Source organism: Heteronotia binoei, chromosome 4, assembly GCF_032191835.1.
Source record: "Heteronotia binoei isolate CCM8104 ecotype False Entrance Well chromosome 4, APGP_CSIRO_Hbin_v1, whole genome shotgun sequence".
NCBI lineage: Eukaryota > Metazoa > Chordata > Lepidosauria > Squamata > Gekkonidae > Heteronotia > Heteronotia binoei.
In genome coordinates this window covers 67,377,389-67,400,424 of record NC_083226.1, presented here as the reverse complement: position 1 = coordinate 67,400,424, position 23,036 = coordinate 67,377,389, and the positions used below count along the sequence as shown (strand labels likewise).

At 38.6% G+C, this 23,036-nt stretch overlaps 1 protein-coding gene and 1 long non-coding RNA gene across 2 annotated transcripts in view; one reads left to right on the top strand and one right to left on the bottom strand.

The window, feature by feature from the left end:
• The window catches only part of LOC132570615 (uncharacterized), a 16,053-nt gene extending 15,419 nt beyond the window's left edge, over positions 1-634 (bottom strand). The window contains exon 1 of the long non-coding RNA XR_009555335.1: positions 479-634. This is a non-coding gene — a long non-coding RNA (uncharacterized LOC132570615). The remainder of the gene's footprint in view (positions 1-478) is intronic.
• On the top strand, positions 311-23,036 carry CARNMT1 (carnosine N-methyltransferase 1). Its single transcript, XM_060237475.1, has 8 exons — positions 311-746; positions 4,841-5,036; positions 5,780-5,943; positions 9,923-10,063; positions 13,418-13,596; positions 15,519-15,632; positions 21,815-21,918; positions 22,334-23,036. Exons 1-8 carry the CDS (start codon positions 451-453, stop codon positions 22,442-22,444), a joined length of 1,305 nt encoding a protein of 434 aa, XP_060093458.1. The 5' UTR covers positions 311-450; the 3' UTR covers positions 22,445-23,036.

Sequence of the window (23,036 nt, the reverse complement as noted above, 5' to 3'; positions counted from 1 at the left end):
AGCAAAAATATATAATCGCTTTCTCCTTGGTTTGGAGTGGTCTAAGGATGGTGAACAAGTCCAAACTCGGAATCAAAAAAGACCAATTTCTAGGGCAAAGAACTGTGATACCCAAATATACACAAGCACGCATCCTGTTGCCCAACCACAGGCCGTCGAGCACCGTTTTTGCCTTCCAGCTCACAATTCCGCCAACAGAACAGCTACTGTAGACCTCAAATCTCTATGGTTGGGGCGGAGAGAGAAGCAAGGCGGAAGTTCTTACTGCGTTTGCGCCTTGTTGGCTTATTCCGGGCGCTTGCGTGCTGACAACTTCGGCGGGGGCGGTGCTTTTGTTTTCGAGGAAAGGTGGTTGGTTGTTCGGCTTGCGTTTGTTTCTTTGTGAAGCCGGAAGCGGCCGCACGCGGCGGTGCAACCGTTAGGCTTGCCGCTTAGAGAGGAAGAAGCGGGATGTCGGTTGCCGCCGCGTGTGCCTTACCTCAGCAAGAGCAGTTGCAATTGCAGCCGCCGGTGAAGGCCATGCGCAGAGGCAGCCGGCCGAGCCCAGAAGGGGGAGAAGAGGAGAAGCAGCCGGAGCAGCCCGTGTGGGACCGGGAAATGACGTTTTGTAGCGAGCGGCGCAGGCGGCAGCCGCAGCCACAGCAGAAGCGGCAACCAGCGGCGGCCGCAGGAACAGCGGCAGAAGAGGAGGAGCGACTTGAGCGGGACCACTTCCGGAGAATCATCAACGCCTTCCGTTACTATGGGTAACCAAACCCCCAAGTTGCATTGATAGCCCTCAGCCCCATAGTGGTGGCGATACGGGGACTCGGGTTTGGTGACCTGGGCCGTGGCAACTTCTCAGACTTAGAGCCGTTCATCTTTCCAAGGAGTTTAAAAGGGAAAGAGAGTTTGTGTTAGAATTCGCAGCAGTCTCATCAACCTGCAGTTCTCAGAACGCATTGCTGGGAAACAGTGATAACTAAGGAGACATAGAGCTGAAAATAAGTTTGTAAAGTAGGTATGCCCCGACTTGAATAGCCCAAGCTAGCCTGATCTCAGAAGCTGGACAGAGTTGGCCCTGGTTGGATGGGAATGCTACCAAAGAAGTCCAAGATCTTTACTCAGAAGCAGACAATGACAAACCACCTGTGAACATCTCATCCCTTGAAAATTGTATAAGAGTGGCATAAGTTGACTGTGCCTTGATGGCAAAAAAGTAAATATGGCTTGAATATCCTGGAGCCTTTCTTGATGGTGTGATACCAGAAAAATAGTCCTTCAAACTGTAGGCTACTTGCTTTTTAAATTCTGAGAAAGTTCTTATTATTCAGTAGGTTTCTATCTGTCCCCTCCATCAAGGAATGCTGGTTATAGTTGTTTAATTTCAGAAGCTTTGTGTGTGGTGAACTGGAGATTGTTCACAAGCATTCTTTTCCTTTCTGTTTTATCATACCAAGCCTTTGGAGATAGGTCAGGCTCAAGGTCAGCCAGCAAACTTTATGACAGAGCAGGGATTTGAACTTGGGTCTCCCAGGCTGACCACCGCTCACGTTTTCCCACACCACTGTGGCAGTGTACAAAGCCTCCATTCTGCTTTGCAGGAGTCTACTTTGTACATCCTTCTCATATAAATATCAGTCCTTCAGGAACTTTAAAAAATGTTGCTGTTAGAAGGAATGTTAGTATAAGTTGATGCCGTGATAGTTTACGGTGTCCTGTAGGAACTCATACCGAGTTAGTTGTCCAGGTTTACCTTCACCAAAGTCTTGGACTTGGCTTTTAAAGTGTATTAGGAATATTTGTCTTTCCGTGGCTGTCCTGAAGATGATCAGGATCTCTCTTTTTTTTAGCGTTTTGTCTCCTCTAGCAAAGAATTAATAAAATGTTGGGTAGAGTAGTGAAGAAACTAGCTCTTTACTGGCCCTCAAAGTTTTTTAAAGGCAGCAATAAGGTGGCTTTAGATGTCTGGTTGACAGTAAAGTTGCATGTAGTGGTTTTTGTTTGTCTGCAGTTTGACACCTAGTTTGATCTAGATTTTTGAAGTTGAATCAAGACCTGGCAAATTTGAATCTTGTATACTAGCTTCTCATGGGAAGATTGAAGTCTACTTCAAACGTCAAGATAATCGGTACATGTGCATATTGCATGCTTGTGCTATTTTCTATAATGTACAAGCTATTTTCTGTGTTGCATGTTTGGTATATGTGCATTCTGCAGGGTCACATCACTTCATTCAGAAGTATATCAGAGCTGTCAGTGGCTTGTAGGACAAAATGCATGTGGTCTTTGTATGTTAATGCAATATTAAATATATTTAGTTTTGGCGCTATAGTGAACATAGCCATAACTTTTTCCCAACGTATGTCAAGATGTGTCATAGTCAAGTAACATCAGGTATGGTCTGCTTGTGCTGTAAGTTAAAACTATGGTAGAATGGTTCGTGTCATTTCAGACTAGTGGAAGAGAGGGTTCTGAGATCTTTTAGTTGGAATGCTAGGGATTGAACCTGGGATGTCCTGTATGCAAAAAACTTTTAGCCTCAGCCTTTCCAAAATTAGCAGTGAGTGGAGAGCATTCTAAGCCTGATGTACTTTAAAAAAAACTTATATAAAATCTTATGGGGCATTTGGAAACTGGACCCACTCATTCTCAGCCTAATATAGAAGAGTCCACCTTCTGGATTCTGGCATGTGTGCAGAAATTGGCTGAGAAGCTAAATGAATTTTTTGCCTCCGTCTTCACTGTGGAAGACGAGAACTTTTTGCCCGCCCCAGAACCACTAATTTTGGAAGGGGTGTTGAAAGACCTGAGTCAGATTGAGGTGACAAAAGAGGAGGTTCTACAACTGATAGACAAATTAAAAACTAATAAGTCACCGGGTCCAGATGGCATACATCCGAGAGTTCTGAAAGAACTCAAAGTTGAACTTGTGGATCTTCTAACAAAAATCTGTAATCTTTCATTGAAATCTGCCTCCGTTTCTGAGGACTGGAAGGTAGCAAATGTCACCCCCATCTTTAAAAAAGGTTCCAGAGGAGATCCAGGAAATTACAGGCCAGTCAGTCTGACTTCAATACCGGGAAAGTTGGTAGAAACCATTATCAAGGACAGAATGAGTAGGCACATTGATGAACACGGGTTATTGAGGAAGACTCAGCATGGGTTCTGCAAGGGAAGATCTTGCCTCACTAACCTGTTACATTTCTTTGAGGGGGTGAACAAACGTGTGGACAAAGGAGACCCGATAGATGTTGTTTACCTTGACTTCCAGAAAGCTTTTGATAAAGTTCCTCATCAAAGGCTCCTTAGAAAGCTTGAGAGTCATGGAGTAAAAGGACAGGTCCTCTTGTGGATCAAAAACTGGCTGAGTAATAGGAAGCAGAGAGTGAGTATAAATGGGCAGTCTTCGCAGTGGAGGACGGTAAGCAGTGGGGTGCTGCAGGGCTCGGTACTGGGTCCCATGCTCTTTAACTTGTTCATAAATGATTTAGAGTTGGGAGTGAGCAGTGAAGTGGCCAAGTTTGCGGATGACACTAAATTGTTCAGGGTGGTGAGAACCAGAGAGGATTGTGAGGAACTCCAAAGGGATCTGTTGAGGCTGGGTGAGTGGGCGTCAACGTGGCAGATGCGGTTCAATGTGGCCAAGTGCAAAGTAATGCACATTGGGGCCAAGAATCCCAGCTACAAATACAAGTTGATGGGGTGTGAACTGGCAGAGACTGACCAAGAGAGAGATCTTGGGGTCGTGGTAGATAACTCACTGAAAATGTCAAGACAGTGTGCGTTTGCAATAAAAAAGGCCAACGCCATGCTGGGAATTATTAGGAAGGAAATTGAAAACAAATCAGCCAGTATCATAATGCCCTTGTATAAATCGATGGTGCGGTCTCATTTGGAGTACTGTGTGCAGTTCTGGTCGCCGCACCTCAAAAAGGATATTATAGCATTGGAGAAAGTCCAGAGAAGGGCAACTAGAATGATTAAAGGGCTGGAGCACTTTCCCTATGAAGAAAGGTTGAAACGCTTGGGACTCTTTAGCTTGGAGAAACGTCGACTGCGGGGTGACATGATAGAGGTTTACAAGATAATGCATGGGATGGAGAAAGTAGAGAAAGAAGTAATTTTCTCCCTTTCTCACAATACAAGAACTCGTGGGCATTTGATGAAATTGTTGAGCAGACAGGTTAAAACGGATAAAAGGAAGTACTTCTTCACCCAAAGGGTGATTAACATGTGGAATTCACTGCCACAGGAGGTGGTGGCGGCCACAAGTATAGCCACCTTCAAGAGGGTTTAGATAAAAATATGGAGCACAGGTCCATCAGTGGCTATTAGCCACAGTGAATGTGTGTATATAAAATTTTTTGCCACTGTGTGACACAGAGTGTTGGACTGGATGGGCCATTGGCCTGATCCAACATGGCTTCTCTTATGTTCTTATGTTCTTAAAGGTGTACAATACATGTTGTCTCAGGGCCCATAGCTAGGCATGTCCTATTGAAGATCTTATGGGGTGCTCATTGCTTAAGAAATTTCTACTGAAATAGGTATGATCAACTCAATGAACCAGTTGTTCTCCTAGAAAGAGAGCTGGCTACTTTGCACCACCTTGTGAAAACAGATGGATTTTATATTGGCTAACTGTGGCTGTATGTTAACCATAGTTTCTTGTTCTAGAATATGTATGCTTTGGTTCCACAGAAGAATGTAATGTTTCTTCTTTTACTAATCTTGTAAATGAATGATTAAAAATTGAGAATCCTGTGTGAATAGCTGAAAACTTCAGTTTTCTTCCATGTTTACACTGGTTTCTGGTATTCATGTTATCCATTGGGGTTTTTTTTGTTCTTGTTTGCAGAACGAATATGCATGAAAGAGTGAACCGTACAGAGAGACATTTCAGATCCCTTCCAGCCAATCAACAGAAATTGCTTCCTCAGTTTCTTGTTCACCTTGAAAAAATTCGTAAATGTATTGACCACAATCAAGAGATCTTGCAAACAATTGTGAATGACTGTACGCATATGTTTGAAAACAAAGAATATGGTGATGATGTAAGAATTTTTTGTTTAAAATAAATATTTATGTGCTTTATTTAATCCTGAATATTTACTCTAAAAAAAGGTATTCCTATTACTTATTTAATTACATCATAACCTATTTTAAGAGTCCACATAGTTCTCACAGCAAATGTTAATTAACATTTGCTGTGAGTACTATGTGGACTCTTTGAATTAAACAAGTGTGCAGTCCAGAGATTTGCAGACCATCCATAGTTTTTGAGTAAGGGCTACATTAAATATTTATTTGTAGCATATTGACATCCTGGCCTGCTTGTACTCATAACTGGATAATACAGTCTCAAAACACTGTTGTAATTGTTTGTCACTAGATTTTCTGGTGTGAAACAGGAAAATCCAGTTGCAAACAATCCGTGCAGAAGCAGCCCTGGAAGGAGAAAACTATTTTCTAGTTCAGAAAAGCATCCCCATCTGGTCATCTGAAGAAGTTAGTCATACTTAGGGGGTGGCCTGAGTTTCCATTTGGTGCTCTCCTGTTTTGATTAATGAATCGTCTACTTCATATTTTGTCATGGAAAGCCATGTGTTGAAGGTTAATCAGAGGGCATCCAGTTGGTTTCACATAGGTCTCAATTATAGACCTGAGTTCTGGTTTTAGAGGTGAGAAGCAAATTGTTTATCATCTTAGTATTATTGCTATTTTGTAGTGTTACAGATTGCAGTTACTTCATTTGCTCAGTTTCTGCATTGATCCTGTTTCTTTGGATTTTTATCAGGGAAATGGAAAAATTTCGCCAGCCTCAACTTTTGACATGGACAAATTAAAGTCTACTTTGAAACAGTTTGTAAGAGACTGGAGTGAAACTGGGAAGTCTGAGAGAGATTCCTGCTATCAGCCAATCATTAATGAAATTGTTAAGAACTTCCCAAAAGACAGCTGGTAAATAAATTTGTTTATTTTACAGAAAGTATGCTCAGTAACGTGTGTGTTTCTAAAGGACTTTTAGACAAAAAAAGCTCTGAAATACTATTAGGAATGATATGCAGAAATTCACTTAACTGTATAATGAGAAGCCGCCTTTGACTTCGGCTTATCTTTCTAACATGATTGTGTTCAAAATTTAAGTTCATTGATTGAGCAGTTCAGTGCAAAATTGTGGTTGTATAGAGAACACCCTACTTAGTTTTGACAAGATAAAACCTTGGATTAGTAGCAAGTATCAATTTCATGTTTACACATTACTTTATATTTTATTTTAAGAGGAGTAAATTGAGATGTGAAACTGATTTGGCTGTGACTTAACTGCTAGGTTCTCATAGAAACAATTGGACTAAAAAGCTGTCTTGTCCATCCTTTTGTCCTGAGGCAGAATGCCACAAGTGGAAAGCAGGTGCACCGCTGGAAAATCCAAAGCAAATGGTTCCCGGTAAATCTTGCAAGAGACCAAGCCACACATTTGAGGGGAAACCAAATTATGTCTTTAGCCGTAATCTGAAAAGAATGTAGAAGATACTGTAATTTACAAAGTGCTTACTTTGTAATCTTTCTATCCTTTAATCTGAGGCCTGATTGCGCTGGTTATAAATAGCCAGTGATTTGTCTTCTGAACTTCCTTATATAAAAACTGTACATGTCAGTCTTTGATTTTGGAGTGCCTCTTCTAATGTGTCACTTGACTCTCTTGACAGAATTCCAATTATGACCATAGTCTGAAATAACCAGATTTCCTCAGTTTTCCCACTTTTAATTTTTCTTGCAGTCATTGCTACTGCATTATCTAGCCAACTGAGAGAGTTTTTCACGAAGATAAAGGCTCAAAAACTCATACAAAATATAACATGAATACCCTTCCCTTGTTAGATTCAAGGCATTCAAGAATGTCTTCAGTTATAGAAAAGCCTACGGGGTAAGTTTTTATGCATTTAAATAAAAAGGTTTTTAAATCATTCTCCTCTCCCTAGCTTAGTGGGAAAAAAGATGCTTTATAATGGTACCATAAAGTTTTATAGGAATGTTTACTTTTAAGAATAAGTACTGAAAACTGCCTTCTGGGGAAAAAAAACTTTTCAAGCTAGCTAGTCTACATACACATCTGGAAGGTTAAATTTTAGGTTTACCGAAATGTTCTCTTACCAGGTTACTCTGTGTTGTTTTTAAAATTATTTGTATACAAGAAGGAAATGGATTGCAAAATAAGCTAGATTGAAAAAGTTTAGGGCTATTTTTAGAAAATCACAAGGTGCCACTAGAACCCTAATGCAGAAGTTTTAAACATATTTTGTCCTTTGACTCTCCAGTGGAAGTGTTTTGTTTTGTCCTTATAGATGCTAAAATTAATAAATAGTAGTTTTTCATATTTAATTGAAGTAGTTGTCATTTTGGAAAGTGTAGACCACTGTCAATAAGCACTGTTTTGTTTTAGTAGGAAGCAATTTTTATTTTATAAAAATAAAAAAAATAAACATCAGTTATCTAGCTCTACATTTTGTATGCAGAGCTAAGGAGGTACATGCACTGTAGCTCTCAAATTACTCCTTCTGACTGCAGCAACATGTATTGGGGAACCATTTTGGGTGGGGGGGGAGGATCCCAGGGCCAGTATGTGGTGTTCTTCTAAATTTTGAATGCTTACTTTGCCTGAATTACACTTGTTGAGTTTCTTGTCTATACAATTTCAAATCATCTGGCTTCTTTTGAAATGCTAACTATTTTTGTAGAAACTGAAATACCTAGCTCAGTTGATCCCAGATATAAGCACTATGTAGAATTACAGTTAAGAAATTTGTATAATATAAAGGGATTTTTTTTGCTTATTTAAAATAAGTAAACAAGTACAGTTTCAGGTATGACGCTTAGTATGATTGGGATTCTGATTGTGCTAGAAACAACTTTAAAAATGGCAATTGAGAAAAAATGCTTAATAAGTGTTGTATAATCTCATTTAAACCTATGGGATTCTTTGTTCTTTGATTATGAGTTTAGCTTTGTGCTGCTGAAGAAGGTTTCTATCACTTGGCATTTATCTAGCCTAAACAAGTACATCTAAAAAAATAATTTGTGGAAGACATTCAGGAAATAAGTTTGTGTCTGTAAGTCTGACCTTGAGGTCACAAAAACTGTTTTTTGATTTATTTAAAAATATTTAAAATTATTTTTATAAACATAATGTGGTTTGAACAGCCCAAAATATTTTGTCAAACCTTACACTTGGTTTTTTCAGTATAGCATTTGTAGTTACATTCAGAAATTTGAAGTTAAGCAACTTCTGTAGGAGGTTGTCACTGTTTCTTTTGCTCCGCTGTTTGATTTCTATTACGTTTTGTGTTAGTTTGTATGATTTTAACTAAAAACAATTTTCCGTTAATGAAAGTAATTAATTGGCAGAATTACTATTGCAATTTATTTTATACAGTTTGTACACTGTTCTCAAGTAAACTACAGAACAGCACTTTATCATTAATTTTCAAGTAGTTCTGTATTTAAAACTTACATTGGTCAGAATTTCAGTTTTCTTGAAATTTCAGGCGTAGTATTTTGCCTGATAGTTAAAGAATGAAAAATAAAGCATAATTCTAGCATTTGCTAGTTTGATATAGCTGAATTTTGGTAGCTTAGCTTCGGGATCATCTTCCTTAGCCAGAGGCCTCTGTGTGTTCAGAGGTCCTCACAGAGCTCTTTCTTGTGTGAAATGCAAAGGAATGTGTTTTCCTCTACTGAAATGAAAAGAGTAATTTTGGTTGGAGGAGGTGTTCAAATACATTGGAAACTAGCTCATCCAAAGAAGTTTCAGGACATTGAAAAATGTGTTAATAATCAGAACACCCCTGTTTATCATGAAAATGACCTAACAAGGCGGTTCCTTGAACCATGTTGGTGACATAGGTGGAATATTGGTTGGATGATAGCTATGTGGCTGAATTTAACATTGGCTCACTTTTGAGTGTGGCATAGCCATTAGAGTGTTGAACCAGTCCTTGAGAGATTCAGGTTCAAATTTCTGCTGGTCAGGCACACTTGATATCCTTTGTGTAGTCATTCTAAGCCTAAGTTCCGCAGGGCCTGTAAGACAAAGCTGTTTCACGAGGCCCTCAACTGATGCGGTGGATGTTTTGTTAATTTGCGGCCTCCCTGCTGAAATAATTCTGTTGAGTCGTCTATTTTATACCAGTGGGGGGATGTATGGGAAAAGTGGATGCAATTGATACCACTATCTGCAGAATTGGAGTTCGTTTTTAGAATGTTATATTGTTTTATTATAAGAATTTGGTTTTAACTCTATTGATTGATTGTTGTTATCTGCTCAGTGCCCATTCGAGGAAAAGTGGGTTATAAATTGAAAATAATAAATAAATAAAATAATAAGCTATCTTTCAGGGTGGTTGTGCCAATAAGAGAACCATGTACATCATGTTGAGCTCTGGAGGAAGACAGGAATAATAATATAAAACAGTAATGTATCTGATAGCCATTCTGTTCTGTTACTGATTTTAAAGATTACCTAAATTACCTTTGGCCATGACTGCATTAGTTCTGCCTAGGGTTATTTGTATGACCTTCAAAAACATATTTTGAAGGAATACCAAATCTATCATTCTCTCAAATTTATTCCTGTTTGGACTTAAAGATCATGTATTTCTTGTATCAAGGACATGGAACAGAATTCCACTGTACACAAACATATAGGAAGCAGAAATTCAATTTTAGGTACAGTTTAATAATACAATAAATACGCTTACAGCATATGGGGGGGGGGGATCTGAAAAACTGGTTGCTCTCCCAGTTGTAATATCTGGCTGACTAAATTTTTGCGATCTCTCCAATAATTCAGATAAAAGAGAGTGAACAAACTGAGCCACAGCTGTTTAATCTGCCAGGGATACATGATAAATGCTTAATGATTATTTTTGTTGTGTTTCAGGGACCTCTCCAAAGTTAATGTTCTTGTACCTGGTGCTGGGCTAGGTAGATTGGCCTGGGAGATAGCTATGCTCGGTTATAATTGCCAAGGAAATGAGTGGAGCCTCTTTATGCTCTTTTCTTCTAACTTTGTTCTCAACAGGTACTTAATCTTACTTTTAGTTACTGGTGGTTGTACATATCGTTCTATATTCATATATCTGTATGTGCATCTAGATAGATCAGTAGGCTGTGTTGCAGAATTAATGTTAGCTATGTTTACTTAATACACATTTAATCAAATCAATATCATGTAGTGGTTAGAGTGTTGGCCTAGGATCTGGGAGACCCAGGTTCAGATCCCTGCTCTGCCATGGAAGTTTCCTGGGTGGCTTTGGGCCAGTCCAACATTCTCAGCCTAGCCTACACAGAATTGCTGTGAGGTTAAAATAGAGATGGGAGAATGTTGTAAACTATTTGGGTTCCCCATCAGGGAGAAAAGTGTGTATAAATAAATAAATTTAAAAAGAGCATTAATGTCAAATATTCCCTTCTTCCCTTTTGTTTACACAAAAGCAGTCTGGTGAGTTGCATATTAGACCTCCTTGTCTGCAAGCACCCAAAATGTGTTTTAAAACTTGAAGTTTATCAGCTGGTTGTTGCCCTGATACTCAAAAATCATTGAAAACTTTATTGTTCACTTAGATGTGAATTGCGCCATTGCAGCCAGGTGAACTGTGGCAGCAGATATGTCTGTGGTGCCAGTAGAATTTTATACCTTATAAAGGAAACCAGGAGATATCACCATCCTATTGGGACTAATTTGTTGATAAAGTAAGTGCAGTCCCAAACAGATCAAAATAAAGCAGGTGTCTGCCAGCACCTTAAAGACTAGCAAAATTTATCTGATTGTAATGAAATGTTTAGGTTGACTTGTGTAAAGCCTTTAAATACAGTGCATTCTGAATTAGTACCATATGCTTAATCTTGTAACATATGTTGTTATTCACTTATTATAAAATGCTTAATAGCTTATAATTGTGAAACTCTGGGAACCTGAACATTGCAATAATTAATATGCTATAACTTGATCTTTAATCGGTCTTTTTGGGTAAAAAATAAGTATTTGCCACTGTGCCCATCAGTTTCACATGTTAAATTTCTAAATACAAAAGTTAATACCATACAGAATATATGAACATTTGTAGTAAAAAAAATAAGGTCCCTTGATGACACCTCATTAAGTACCTTTAATGTTCACATAGACTTTAGTGTGCCTAGCAAGCTTTTTCCCATTTTCCTCAAATAACAGTTTGCTCTCTCATTCTGCACTGCATCTCAAACTGATTTTGAAAGTTCCCCTGTTGTATTAAAAAAGGGGGTTGAGTGCATAGAGGTTCTTTTTAGTAAAGAGAAAGAGTGAAAGTCTTGCTTGATGAATGGAAGGATCTGTGCATATTTCCAGGCCTTGTCTATTATATTTATATTGGGTGCATTCACACTACACTACATAATGTATTTTGCAACTGGATTTTTGCTGTCCTTACACAGTAAAAATCCAGTTGCAAAACACATTATTTAGTGTAGTGTGAACACACCCATTGTCTGAGAACTACATTTGTGTTCTTGAAAAATGTCATGCCACTAAAGCTCTGTATGTAGTTCCTCTTCCATCTTGGTGAAATGTGTGATGTGGTATCATCATATAGTGCATTTCCCTGCCTCTGCTGTGGGGTGGGGGGAAGTGGAGAGCTCAGAACATAGCATTGCATCACATATTTCACTACTGTGTGGTAGGGAGAGGAGGGGGAACTACTCACAGGGTCACTGTTCTTGGTGAAGGCCCTGTGTTTTTACCTTCTTGTTGCATTATTGGTTTTCTACAAGAACTTACTGTAGAACTGAACTACTTGATTTCCATCAAGATTTGTCCCTGTGTATTAAGATTTTGGGGAAATGTTAGTTAAAGACTAGATGTATGTATTTTTTTGTGCATGTAAGTTGAGCATTACCAGTAATCGGCCTTTTTTTAGCAGGAACACACAGGAATGCAGTTCTGGCTGGCTTGGTGCCAGGGGGTGTGGCCTAATATGCAAATGAGCATCTGCTGGACTTTTTCTACAAAAAGCCCTGTGTGAAACAATGGCGATGTCAGGGGATGTTGCCTAATATGTAAATGAGTTCCTGCTGGGCTTTTTCTACAAAAAAAAGCCCTGCCAGTAATTAAGATTTTGTACATGTTAAAATTTGGCTGTTGCTTTACTATTTTCCTTCAAGTTATTAACCTTTTTTTTTCTAAGGCATAAAGACTGAAGGAATAGAATGCTCGATAATTATCCGTTGAAGAACTTTCAAAAGTGCACATTAAAAAATCAAAATAATTGTTTCATTGGGAGTTTTTCCTCTGTATTTATGCTTCAAAGGCCTCCTGTCTTGCTAGTGCGAAAGAGCTGATTTCTTAGCCATGAGCAAACATCAAAAGAGATACTATAAATGCAAAGGAAACAAATGATAATTTAGGACTAAAGAGTAAGATCTGTCTTCCTAAAATAAGCAAATAGGTACTAGTAAATGCTGTTGTTACATTCTATATATAAAATGACACTTTTGCTTTTTTTGCAAGGAGATGCAATAAGCTAAACACTAAAATGCTGAGCTATGGATCAGGAAGTCCCTGGTTTGAATTTCTGCTATGTCATGAACTGCTTAAATGGCACTAGGCAAGTCATGCTTTCTCAGTCCCCATCTGTAAACCTTAACAAGAAGATTATATTTATAGGCTTTGAACATTTGAAAGCACTGTGTGAAGTCTTACGTTGCAATATTATATATGAAATAATAAAAGCCAAAGCAGCTTTGTGGAATATCGCAACTGTTGAACATCTCAAATGTCATTTAGCCTTTTTTGATTAGTTTATGGAGGCCACTCCTAAGTAGCTTCTTTATGACCTTTTGTTTCATGTTCATAAACAAAGGAACTTCAAAGGGAGCATTGTGTGTGAAATTGCTAAATTAATATCATTAATGGTTATTTATTTCTCAGGTCTTAAAAGGGATCCAGGATTCCTAATGCACCAAAGGTGCTAATATCTTGCATATCCTTGTGTAATTTTCCATTGTCTCTTCTTATCTTCTGTTAGACTTTGTTAATCTTACTTTGCCTGTCTGTTTTAAGTTGAAAGTGACCATCCTCAACTCTGAGTGATTTATTAATATTGTTGTTCAACCTGGTTTCAAATCAGCCTCTATTTATAACAAATCCCTCCCTCCTGCTTCCTTTTAGTTGTAAATATTGAAGTATCAGGCCCCTTTGGATTTGTACTCCAGTGTTTTTGATGAGGTGATCCCATGAAAGCTTATCCTATAGTAAATTTTATTAGTCTTTAAGGTGCCACAGACTCACCTTTTGAGGTGATTACATGTATACTGGTGAGAATCCAAGCTCAAAAATATTAAATATTGCAATGTTTGTCTTTGAAACGATAAAATGAAACTGTTTGATAATCATGTATTACAGATGCTCTGAAACTAATTCATACAAACTATATCCCTGGATTCATCAATTTAGCAATAACAAGAGATCTGCTGATCAGATACAACCAATTTATTTTCCTGATGTTGATCCTCACAGTCTTCCTCCTGGGGCAAACTTTTCTATGACAGCAGGAGATTTTCAAGAAATCTACTGTGAGCATAGTAAGTAGAAAGGAGAGAGAGGGGGACTTTAAATAAGGATAATGTTTGTGAATCTGCTTTATACTATATGCCACCAGCAGTAGAACTAGGAGGCTGTATGAAACAAAGCTTCAGATAATATGATTTTTAAAAGGGTTTTATGTTGCAATATATAAAAGCCAAAGCAACTTTGTTGAATACCATAACTGTTGAATACCACAAATGTCATTTAGCCTTTTTTATTAGATACGGAGTTCCCCCCCACACCTTGTAACTAATTTAAAAATGTGATTTTTAAAAGAGTTTTATTTGTTTATACACATAAAACTTTAAACCTGTGTCTTATGATATTCTTCTTCTGAAATTTCTTTTGTTAACTGGCCTTTGAAATAGTCTTTGCTTTTAGTATTTTTTTTAGCTAAACATAAGGAAGTGAACTAGAATGTTTGATTTGTCTAATTCAAAACCAGTGTATCCTTGCTTGCTAATTGTTACATGCTACACCTACATGTGGTTTTATATTGTGATATTGTGCTACAGCACAAGAAAATCCTGTTTGAATGATAGCTATAGTACAATATTCAACCTGGTGTTGGATGCAGCATTCAGCAACATGGAAGATATTAGCACAGATCTGTTTTAAGAAGCCTTATGATTATTTTTTAGAATTTACTAATAAACAACTTATTTACTAATTAACAACTAATTAACAACATTATTATTCCAACATGCTTTTATAATAATAATAATAATAATAATAATAATAATAATAATAATAATAATAATAATAATAATAACTTTTTATTTCTATCCCGCCCTCCCCACCAAGGCAGGCTCAGGGCGGCTCACAACATAAAATATATTATACAACAATTATACTTATAAAATCATAGTTAAAACAGATTACAGATTATTAAAATTAACATTAACAATAAAGTGCTATAACATTAGATCTTCAATAGAATTCAGTAACTAAAAGCATTTTCAACGGCACTTCCTGGCTTGTCGTTAGTTGAAGGCTATTTTGAAGAGGTGGGTCTTACAGGCCCTACAGAATTGATCTAAGCATCATGGGGGCCGGACCTCCTCCGGGAGTTGATTCCACAGCAGTGGAGCAGCAATAGAGAAGGCCCGATCCCGGGTGGCCTTCAATCTGGCCTCCCTTGGCCCAGGGATATTCAGCTGGTTTTTTCCAGCTGACCTCAGCGCTCTCTGGGGCTCATATGGGAAGAGACGGTCCCTCAGGTAGGCAGGTCCTTGGCCATATGTTTTATGTTGGAAATGTGGGATTATAGCTAGTTCTGATTAGTGGAATGGCTGCATATATTTTGAAAGGGGAGGGGAGTCTTTTAAGGTCCATTTCTCTGTCTACATTTGGGGAAATGAAATGGTGAGATTGTAACTGAGGATTAGATGTAACATCAGCTTGACCAGCAAGGAACATAATAAATAGAATAAGGAGTGGATTATTTGCACGTAATATGTGCCTATCCATCTCTATACTGTATACTGTTCTCTATAATACTCTGTACTCTGTATATTGTACGCTCTAAACTGTGCAATATCTAGCTAGAATCAGTGCTGGCCTTATGGAATCCTATATTTGTACATACTAATCTTCTAGGCTTTTATGCAACATTTTACTTGTTATCTATGAGCAAGTTTGAGCAACTTGCCTAATACAGAGAGGATTTTGCCTGCTTTAAATGCCAAATACATACTTGTAATGTATAAAAAGTGTTTTAAGGTCATTTGCTCTACTTCAGTATGAACAGTCAGAGGGTTGATTTGAGAGAGCCCAAAGCTAGCAAAAAAGCCTCTGGGAAAAGATGGGAATTTACCTATACTTTTGTGCTCATGAGCCCTACCTGCCTATATTTGTAGTACACCTGCAGTATAAAGGCTGACATCTAAATAACTTTATTTTTTCTTTCACTGTACAGACATATGGGATTGCATAGCAACCTGCTTCTTCATAGACACAGCACATAATGTCATAGATTACATTGATACAATATGGAAAATACTCAAACCAGGAGGAATTTGGATCAATTTAGGTAACTTGCTGTATTTTAGAATGATTTTGTTTAGCAGGAGAACATTTAATTTAATCTTTTGATTTCTAGCCTGCAATTTCCTGCACAGCAGGGCTCAGGGCAGGTTTGCATCATAACATGTAGTTAAAAAAATTAACTTTATAATATTAAAATAAACAATCAGTATTGGTGCATAATAAAAATCAGTACATTACAGATGGGAACAGGACAGGTGAAAGCAAAACGGAAACCACAAGGTTGGTGCTCTTCAGACCACCACTATCACTAGACAGAGAGGTCCATCAGGTTGGGGCCAGGGCTGAGAATACCCTGTTCCTGGTTGATAACAGCTGGATGATTTTCAAGCCCAGGGATCACCAGCTGGTTGTTATTGGCTGAGCTCTTTGAAGGACATACCAAGAAAGGTGGTCCCGGAGAGTCGCTGGTCCCAGACTGTTTAGGACTTTAAATGTCAACACCAAAACCTTAAACCTGTTTTCCCCTTCATAGTTAAGAGTAGAGGGAGACTCAGACTTGAACTGAAGACCTATGGTATGAATGCATGTAGAAATTGGTTTATATAGCTGACATTAGTTGTGTCGTATAGTAATTGTACATAAATGTTTTCAGGGTCTTGTCCCTTGATCAACGCAGAGTAACTTGGACAAGTATCTTTCTATTGTATAAAGCCAGTGTAGTGTAATAGTGTTGGACTGGGATCATAGACACCAAGGATCAAATAGATAAAGCTTGCTGAGTTACCTTGAGCTAATTACGTCTTCTCAGCTAACCACCTCACAGGGTGGTTATAAAATGGGAATGAGAATGTATACAACCCTGAGATCCTTGGAGGAAAGATGAGATAAAATACATAACATAAGAAGAGTCCTGCTGGATCAGACCAGTGGTCCATCTAGTCCAGCATCCTGCCTCACGGTGGCCAGTAATAGGGCATAGAGACCGAGGCCTACCACTTCCTAGCTTTGGGATTCAGAGAATTAGTGCCTCTGAATATGGAGGTTCCCCTCAGTCATCTTGGCTAGTAGCCATTGATACTTGTATCCTCCGTAAACCTATCTAATCCCCTTTTTAATAATACATAAAATAGATAACAGTGGCTGTGGGAAACTGAAGACCTTATCTGAATTGTCTGGAATGTCATGTCAAGATGGAGTCTGTCATTCTTTGTGGTAGATAGGCACTTTTTAAAAAAAATTAATCCAGGTGCATACTGTTTCTGTTCTACTATCCTTTCCTTCCCATTGGTATTAACATTGTTGAAATCTGTTCAAGCAGCTTGAAAAAGAGCTTATTCTTGGTATTGGTATTAAAGCTGCTGATCAAACAAGTCCTAGTAAAGATCTGTACAAAACTGTCTGCAAAGAATGCATTCAAAGCTGTATTCAGCCTTAGTCTATCTGTTTGGTTTATGCATACTATTCTTGACTAGTGAAAATGGGACTGGGTGCAAAACACAGCCTGGTTATAGGTGAATTATTAGTGATAATGCAACAGCCAAGATAGAAGATAGATAAGATTTTTCATTGCTGGCAGTATTTCCTCTAAACTGAGTCAGTGTGAGCTAGCTCACAGTTTTTTAGCCTCCAGCTCACACAGTTTTGCCTTACCTTAGGAAAAATGACCCAGAGCAAATTAATTTCTGCAGTAGTTCACAACCATAAGAACATAAGAGAAGCCATGTTGGATCAGACCGATGGCCATCCAGTCCAATATCCTGTGTCACACAGTGACCAAAAAACCAGGCGCCATCAGGAGGTCCACCAGTGGGGCCAGGACATTAGAAGCCCTCCCACTGTTTTCCCTCCCCCAAGCACCAAGCATCACTGCCCCAGAGAGTTCCATCAGTATGCTGTGGCTAATACCCACTGATGGACCTCTGCTCCATATGTTTATCCAATCCCATCTTGAAGCTTTCTATGCTGGCAGCCATCACCACCTACTGTGGCAGTGAATTCCACGCGTTAGTCACCCTTTGGGTGAAGAAGTACTTCTTTTTATAAGCTCTAACCCGACTGCTCAGCAATTTCATTGAATGTTCATGAGTTCTTGAATTGTAGGAAAGGAAGAAAAGTACTTCTTTCTCTATCTTCTCTATCCCATGCATAATCTTGCAAACCTCTATCATGTCATCCTGCAGTCAACGTTTCTTTAAGCTAAAGAGCCCCAAGCATTTTAACCTTTCTTCATAGGGAAAGTGTTCCAGTCCTTTAATCATTCTAGTTGCCCTTTTCTGCACTTTTTCCAATGCTGTATCTTTTTTGAGGTGCAGTGACCAGAATTGTGCACAGTACTCCAAATGTGGCCACACCATCGATTTACCCAGGGCATTATGATACTGGCTAATTTGTTTTTAATTCCCTTCCTAATAATTCCCAGCATGGCATTGGCCTTTTTAACTGCAGTCACCCATTGACTCGACATTTTCAGTGAGTTATCTACCACGACCCCGAGCTCTCTCTTGGTCAGTCTCCGTCAGTTCACACTCCATCAATTTGTATTTATAGTTAGGATTTCTGGCCCCAATGTCAATTACTTTACACTTGGCCTCATTTGCCACGTTGATGCCCACTCACCGAGCCTCAACAGATCCCTTTGGAGTGCCTCACAATCCTCTCTGGTTCTCGCCATCCTGAACAATTTAGTGTCATCCGAAAACTTAGCCATTTCACTGCTTACTCCCATCTCCAAATCATTAATGAACAAATTAAAAAACATCGAACCCAGTACTGAGCCCTGTGGTACCCCATTGCTTACCACCCTGCACTGTGAAAATTGCCCATTTATACTCGCTCTCTGTTTCCTGTTAATTAGCCAGTTTTTGATCCACAAGAGGACTTGTCCTTTTACTTCATGATTCTCAAGCTTACTAAGGAGCCTTTGATGAGGAACTTTATCAGAAGCTTTCTGGAAGTCAAGGTAAACAACATCTATTGGGTCCCATTTGTCCATATGTTTGTTCACCCCCTCAAAGAACTCTTAACAGGTTAGTGAGACAAGATCTTCCCTTACAGAACCCATGCTGAGTCTTCCTCAATAGCTTTTGTTCATCAATGTGCCTACTAATTCTCTCTTTGATAACGGTTTCCATCAACTTTCCCGGTATTGAAGTCAGACTGACTGGCCTGTAATTTCCTGGATCTCCTCTGGAACCCTTTTTAAAGTTGGGGGTGACATTTGCTACCTTCTGGTCCTCAGGAACAGAGGCAGATTTCAATTATATTACATATTTTTGTCAGGAGATCCACAATTTCACCTTTGAGTTCTTTTAGAACTCTTGGATGTATGCCGTCTGGCCTTGGTGACTTATCAGTTTTAATTTGTCTATCAGTCGTAGAACCTCCTCTCTCATCACCTCAATCTGAGTCAGGTCTTTCAACATCCCTTCCTAAATCAGCAGTTCTGGAGTGGGCAAACACTTCGCGTCTTCCACAGTGAAGACAGAGGCAACAAATGCATTGAGCTTCTCAGCCATTTCCCTATCCTCCTTCAGTAATCCTTTTACCCCTTGGTAATCCAAGGGCCTCACTGGCTAGTTTCCTGCTTCTAATGTACGGTATTTGAAGAAATTTTTGTTGTTGGTCTTTATGTTTCTTGCAATATGCGCTTCATAGTCCCTTTTTGCCTGCCTGATCACAGATTTGCATTTGATTTGCCAAAGCCTGTGTTCCCTTTTATTAACCTCACTTGGACTAGCTTTTCACCGCTTAAAGGAATCCTTACCTTTTACTTTGTTTATTAACCATGCAGGCTTTTTAAAATACCTATTTGTGCCTTTGCTGACTTGTATATATTTTATCTTCTAGGATTGTAGTTTTAAATAGCCTCCAAGCTTCCCCAAGGGTTTTGATCCTATTTACCTTTCCTTTCAGTTTCCTCTTCACATGCCGCCTCCATCTCAGAGAATTTACCTCTTTTAAAGCTAAAAGTGGTTGTGTTGGTCTTTTTGGGCAACTCCTCATTTATATAAATGGTGAAATCAACAACATTATGCTCACTGCTCCCAAGTGGTGTAATCACTTTTACATCTCTCACCAGGTCTTAGGACCAAGTCCAGGATTGCCCCACTCTTAGTAGGTTCTGTGACCATCTGTTCCATAGCACAATATTTTAATATTATTAATAATTGAGATTGTCAAGAAACTAATTCTTTTTCACCCGACTGAAACACATATTGACCCAATCAATCTGCAGGTAGTTAAAATCGCCTAATATGACACAGTTTTTAGGTTTAGCTGGTATCTTTAATTCTTTCATCATTTTATAATCATCCTCTATCTTTCGATTTGGTGGGCGATAACAAACTCATAGTTAAATTTCCTTTTGGGTCCTCTGTTTCGACCCAAAGCATTTCTAGAAGGGAATCTAATTCTGTGACCTCAGTCTTACTGGACTGTATACCCCCTATGACATACAAAGTCACCCCACCTCCAACCCTTCCCTCCCTATCCTTCTGATATAATTTATATCCAGAAATCACCATGTCCCACTGATTCTCCTCATTCCATCAAGTTTCTGAAATACCCACAATGTCTATATTTTCCCCCAACACTAAGCATTCCAACTCCCTGATTTTACCTTGGACACTTCTAGCATTTGTATATAAACATCTGTAATTTCCCAGGCAAGTTAGGCTCGCAACCTTCCTCCTGCTGCCTCGAGACTTTGCCAGGCAGTCCATACTGTTTGTCACCATCTCAGTGGACAACTCTAATCCATTGCCCGGTAGAAAAGTAAGAGCTAACCCTTCATCTCTTTGAAATGAGTCATCCCAAACCAGAGATATTTCATCTCCTGTCGGCTTTCCCCCATGATTCAGTTTAAAAACTGCTCTGCCACCTTTTTGATTTTAAGTGCCAGCAGCCTGGTTCCTTCTGGGGAAAAGTGGAGACTGTCTCTTTTGTATCGCTCCCGCTTGTTCCAAAAAAATCCCAGTGCCTCCCTACACCATTGTCTCATCCACGCATTGAGACTTCGAATTTGTGCCTGTCTCTCTGGCCCTGCACATGGAACAGGTAGCACTTTTGAGGTCCTGGCCTTGAGTCTACTGTCTAGCAACCTAAATTTTTCCTCCAGGACCTCATGACTGCATTTCTGCACATCGTTGGTGCCAACGTGGTACATGTTAGCACCACGACCACTGGCTCCTCCCCAGCACCTTAATGACAGTGCCTCACCAAGTAGAATTTTTGTTCACAAGATTCCACAGCTTAGAGAGAGCATTGCTGGCCTGTTCCATGGGAGACATTGTTCCATCTGTAGTTGTGCTGTATGAAAGATATGTTGCTAGTTTCACATTATCTTGATCTGTTTCCCATTGGAGTCTGTGCCCAGGACAAACTGATGTTTGATCTTTAAAATTCTAAACTGTCAAGCCCAGGAATCATCAAGGATACTGCACCACCATGAATTTCTCCCACCTTTGAGATACTGTGCGTGGTTATTCTGGGTAGCACATGGCTGAAAAGTTATAGAACTCCTTCCCATGGAAACTTTGCTTTGTCTAATTTATGTTGGCCTTCATTACCAGGCAGAATCTGTTTTATTGTTGGCAATGTCCTTCGATGTACACTTCCATAAGTTATTTATGATACTTTAGCTGTACTTGCTTCTGCTTGTATGTGTTTTTTGATTTGAGGATTTGATTTGATGTGGTGGTTTTATCTGATTTTGAACTGCCTTGTTTGAACATCAACATGCAGTTACCATAGGCAAATAATGGCCAGGACCCAACGTATTGTTTAGTATGCAAGGCGTTTGCACTACTTTGACTTCAGTCAGCTGATCTCAGATGCCACATCATTATTTTGGAAACTAATTTTAGTTCCAGAAGCAGTTTGCCATTCTGAGGTGGGGGTGCAGTGGGGTTGAGAACTGAAGGGCCCCTTTAGGCTTACCGAAGTCAGTTCTCAATTTTTTTCGTTCCTGGCCATGTCTCTGTTAGATCATGTGCCTTCCAAATAGTGAATTTTAAATCCTGATACAATTTTAATACAAATCCGTTTTGTAGAAACTGACTCAAGGTTGGATTAAAGCTTAAAAATCAAAATGTCATTGAGTTGGTGGCAAAAATTTTTAAAGCATCTAAAAGTTATATTGAGTTGTGCAATACTCATAAGGCATATAAAAGTCATTGTCTGAGATTGGCTGAATAAAAGTTACTGACCCCTTCTTTGTCTTCTTAGGTCCTCTTCTTTATCATTTTGAAAACTTAGCAAATGAATTATCTATTGAGTTGAGTTATGAAGACATTAAAAATGTTATGTTACAATATGGATTCCATATAGAGGTAAGTATTTATAAACTTATGTATACTAACAGTGCAAGCTTAAACAGTTAAAGCTCTAAACCCATTGGATTCCATATAGAAAAGTGTTTACATTTGGTCTGTAAAAATAGGATCAAAAACTGTCCGTTTGAATTTTCTGTCATATTAAGTGTTATACACTGTTATTTATCCTTGTACTGTTACGATGCTACCATAGTAACATTTGCTTCTAATTAACCAAGTGTTTTCCATGATATTTCTGGTTATCAAGACACATCAGGGTGCCTTGAAGATAGTTTTCTCTATTATTAGAGGTGCATACAGAGTTTAAACCATGCAGGTTACTGGTGATACCAGACAAATAGTACTAGCAATGTGATAAGACAGAAGATACATTTTTGCTAGAATTAATAAAATGTTGCATTTTTATTTTCAGATGGAGAATGAATCTGTTCTGACAACATATACTGTGAATGAGCTGTCCATGATGAAATACTATTATGAATGTGTGATGTTCGTGGTTAGGAAACCAGAAAACAGTATATGATTATCCAGAAAAATGCTGGCATTTGTGTGTGTGTGTGTTAGCACAAATTGGCCTCTTGGTGATGACTGGACACAGCCCTATATCAGTGGTGCCTTCTCATTCCTCATGGAATGTAGCTGTTGTCTTTTTTTTTTTCTCCCCTTAATATGCCCTTTGATCTCTACTGTACTTCTTGATGGTTGTATTCAGGTAATAAGCACGGAGTGTAAATGTTCATATGCTTTTTCTTTTCATTCTGAGAAAAGGATGATAATTTTGATATGCCATATTTGACATTCAGAATTTTCCATAATGTATGCACAACCGTCCATTTTCATATTTCTCTGAAAGAATATTTAATATTATGAGAGAGGCGCAACTATTTTTTGGGTCCTGCATTGGCTATAAGACAAAAGAATTAGCATTTTTTATGCTATTCAGATAGCTGTCATTTTTCTTAGGAATATTGCAAATGTGGAAAAGTGTCATGCAAACTTAGCCATCGGTTTATCAGAAATTTGTAAATATATAATCACTTTGTAAAAGTGACTTATGTATGTCTTTATAACAACATAAATTAATTAAATTGCCTGTTTTGGGGACTGAGAGTAAA

What these genes read in the sequence shown, in the direction of transcription:
- CARNMT1 (XM_060237475.1), top strand. Translation starts at nt 451, where the DNA reads ATGTCGGTTGCCGCCGCGTGTGCCTTACCTCAGCAAGAGCAGTTGCAA. An exon ending in AACTTCCCAAAAGACAGCTG is followed by an intron (nt 5,944 to 9,922) that starts GTAAATAAATTT and finishes GTTGTGTTTCAG; the next exon opens with GGACCTCTCCAAAGTTAATG. An exon ending in AATATGGATTCCATATAGAG is followed by an intron (nt 21,919 to 22,333) that starts GTAAGTATTTAT and finishes TTTTATTTTCAG; the next exon opens with ATGGAGAATGAATCTGTTCT.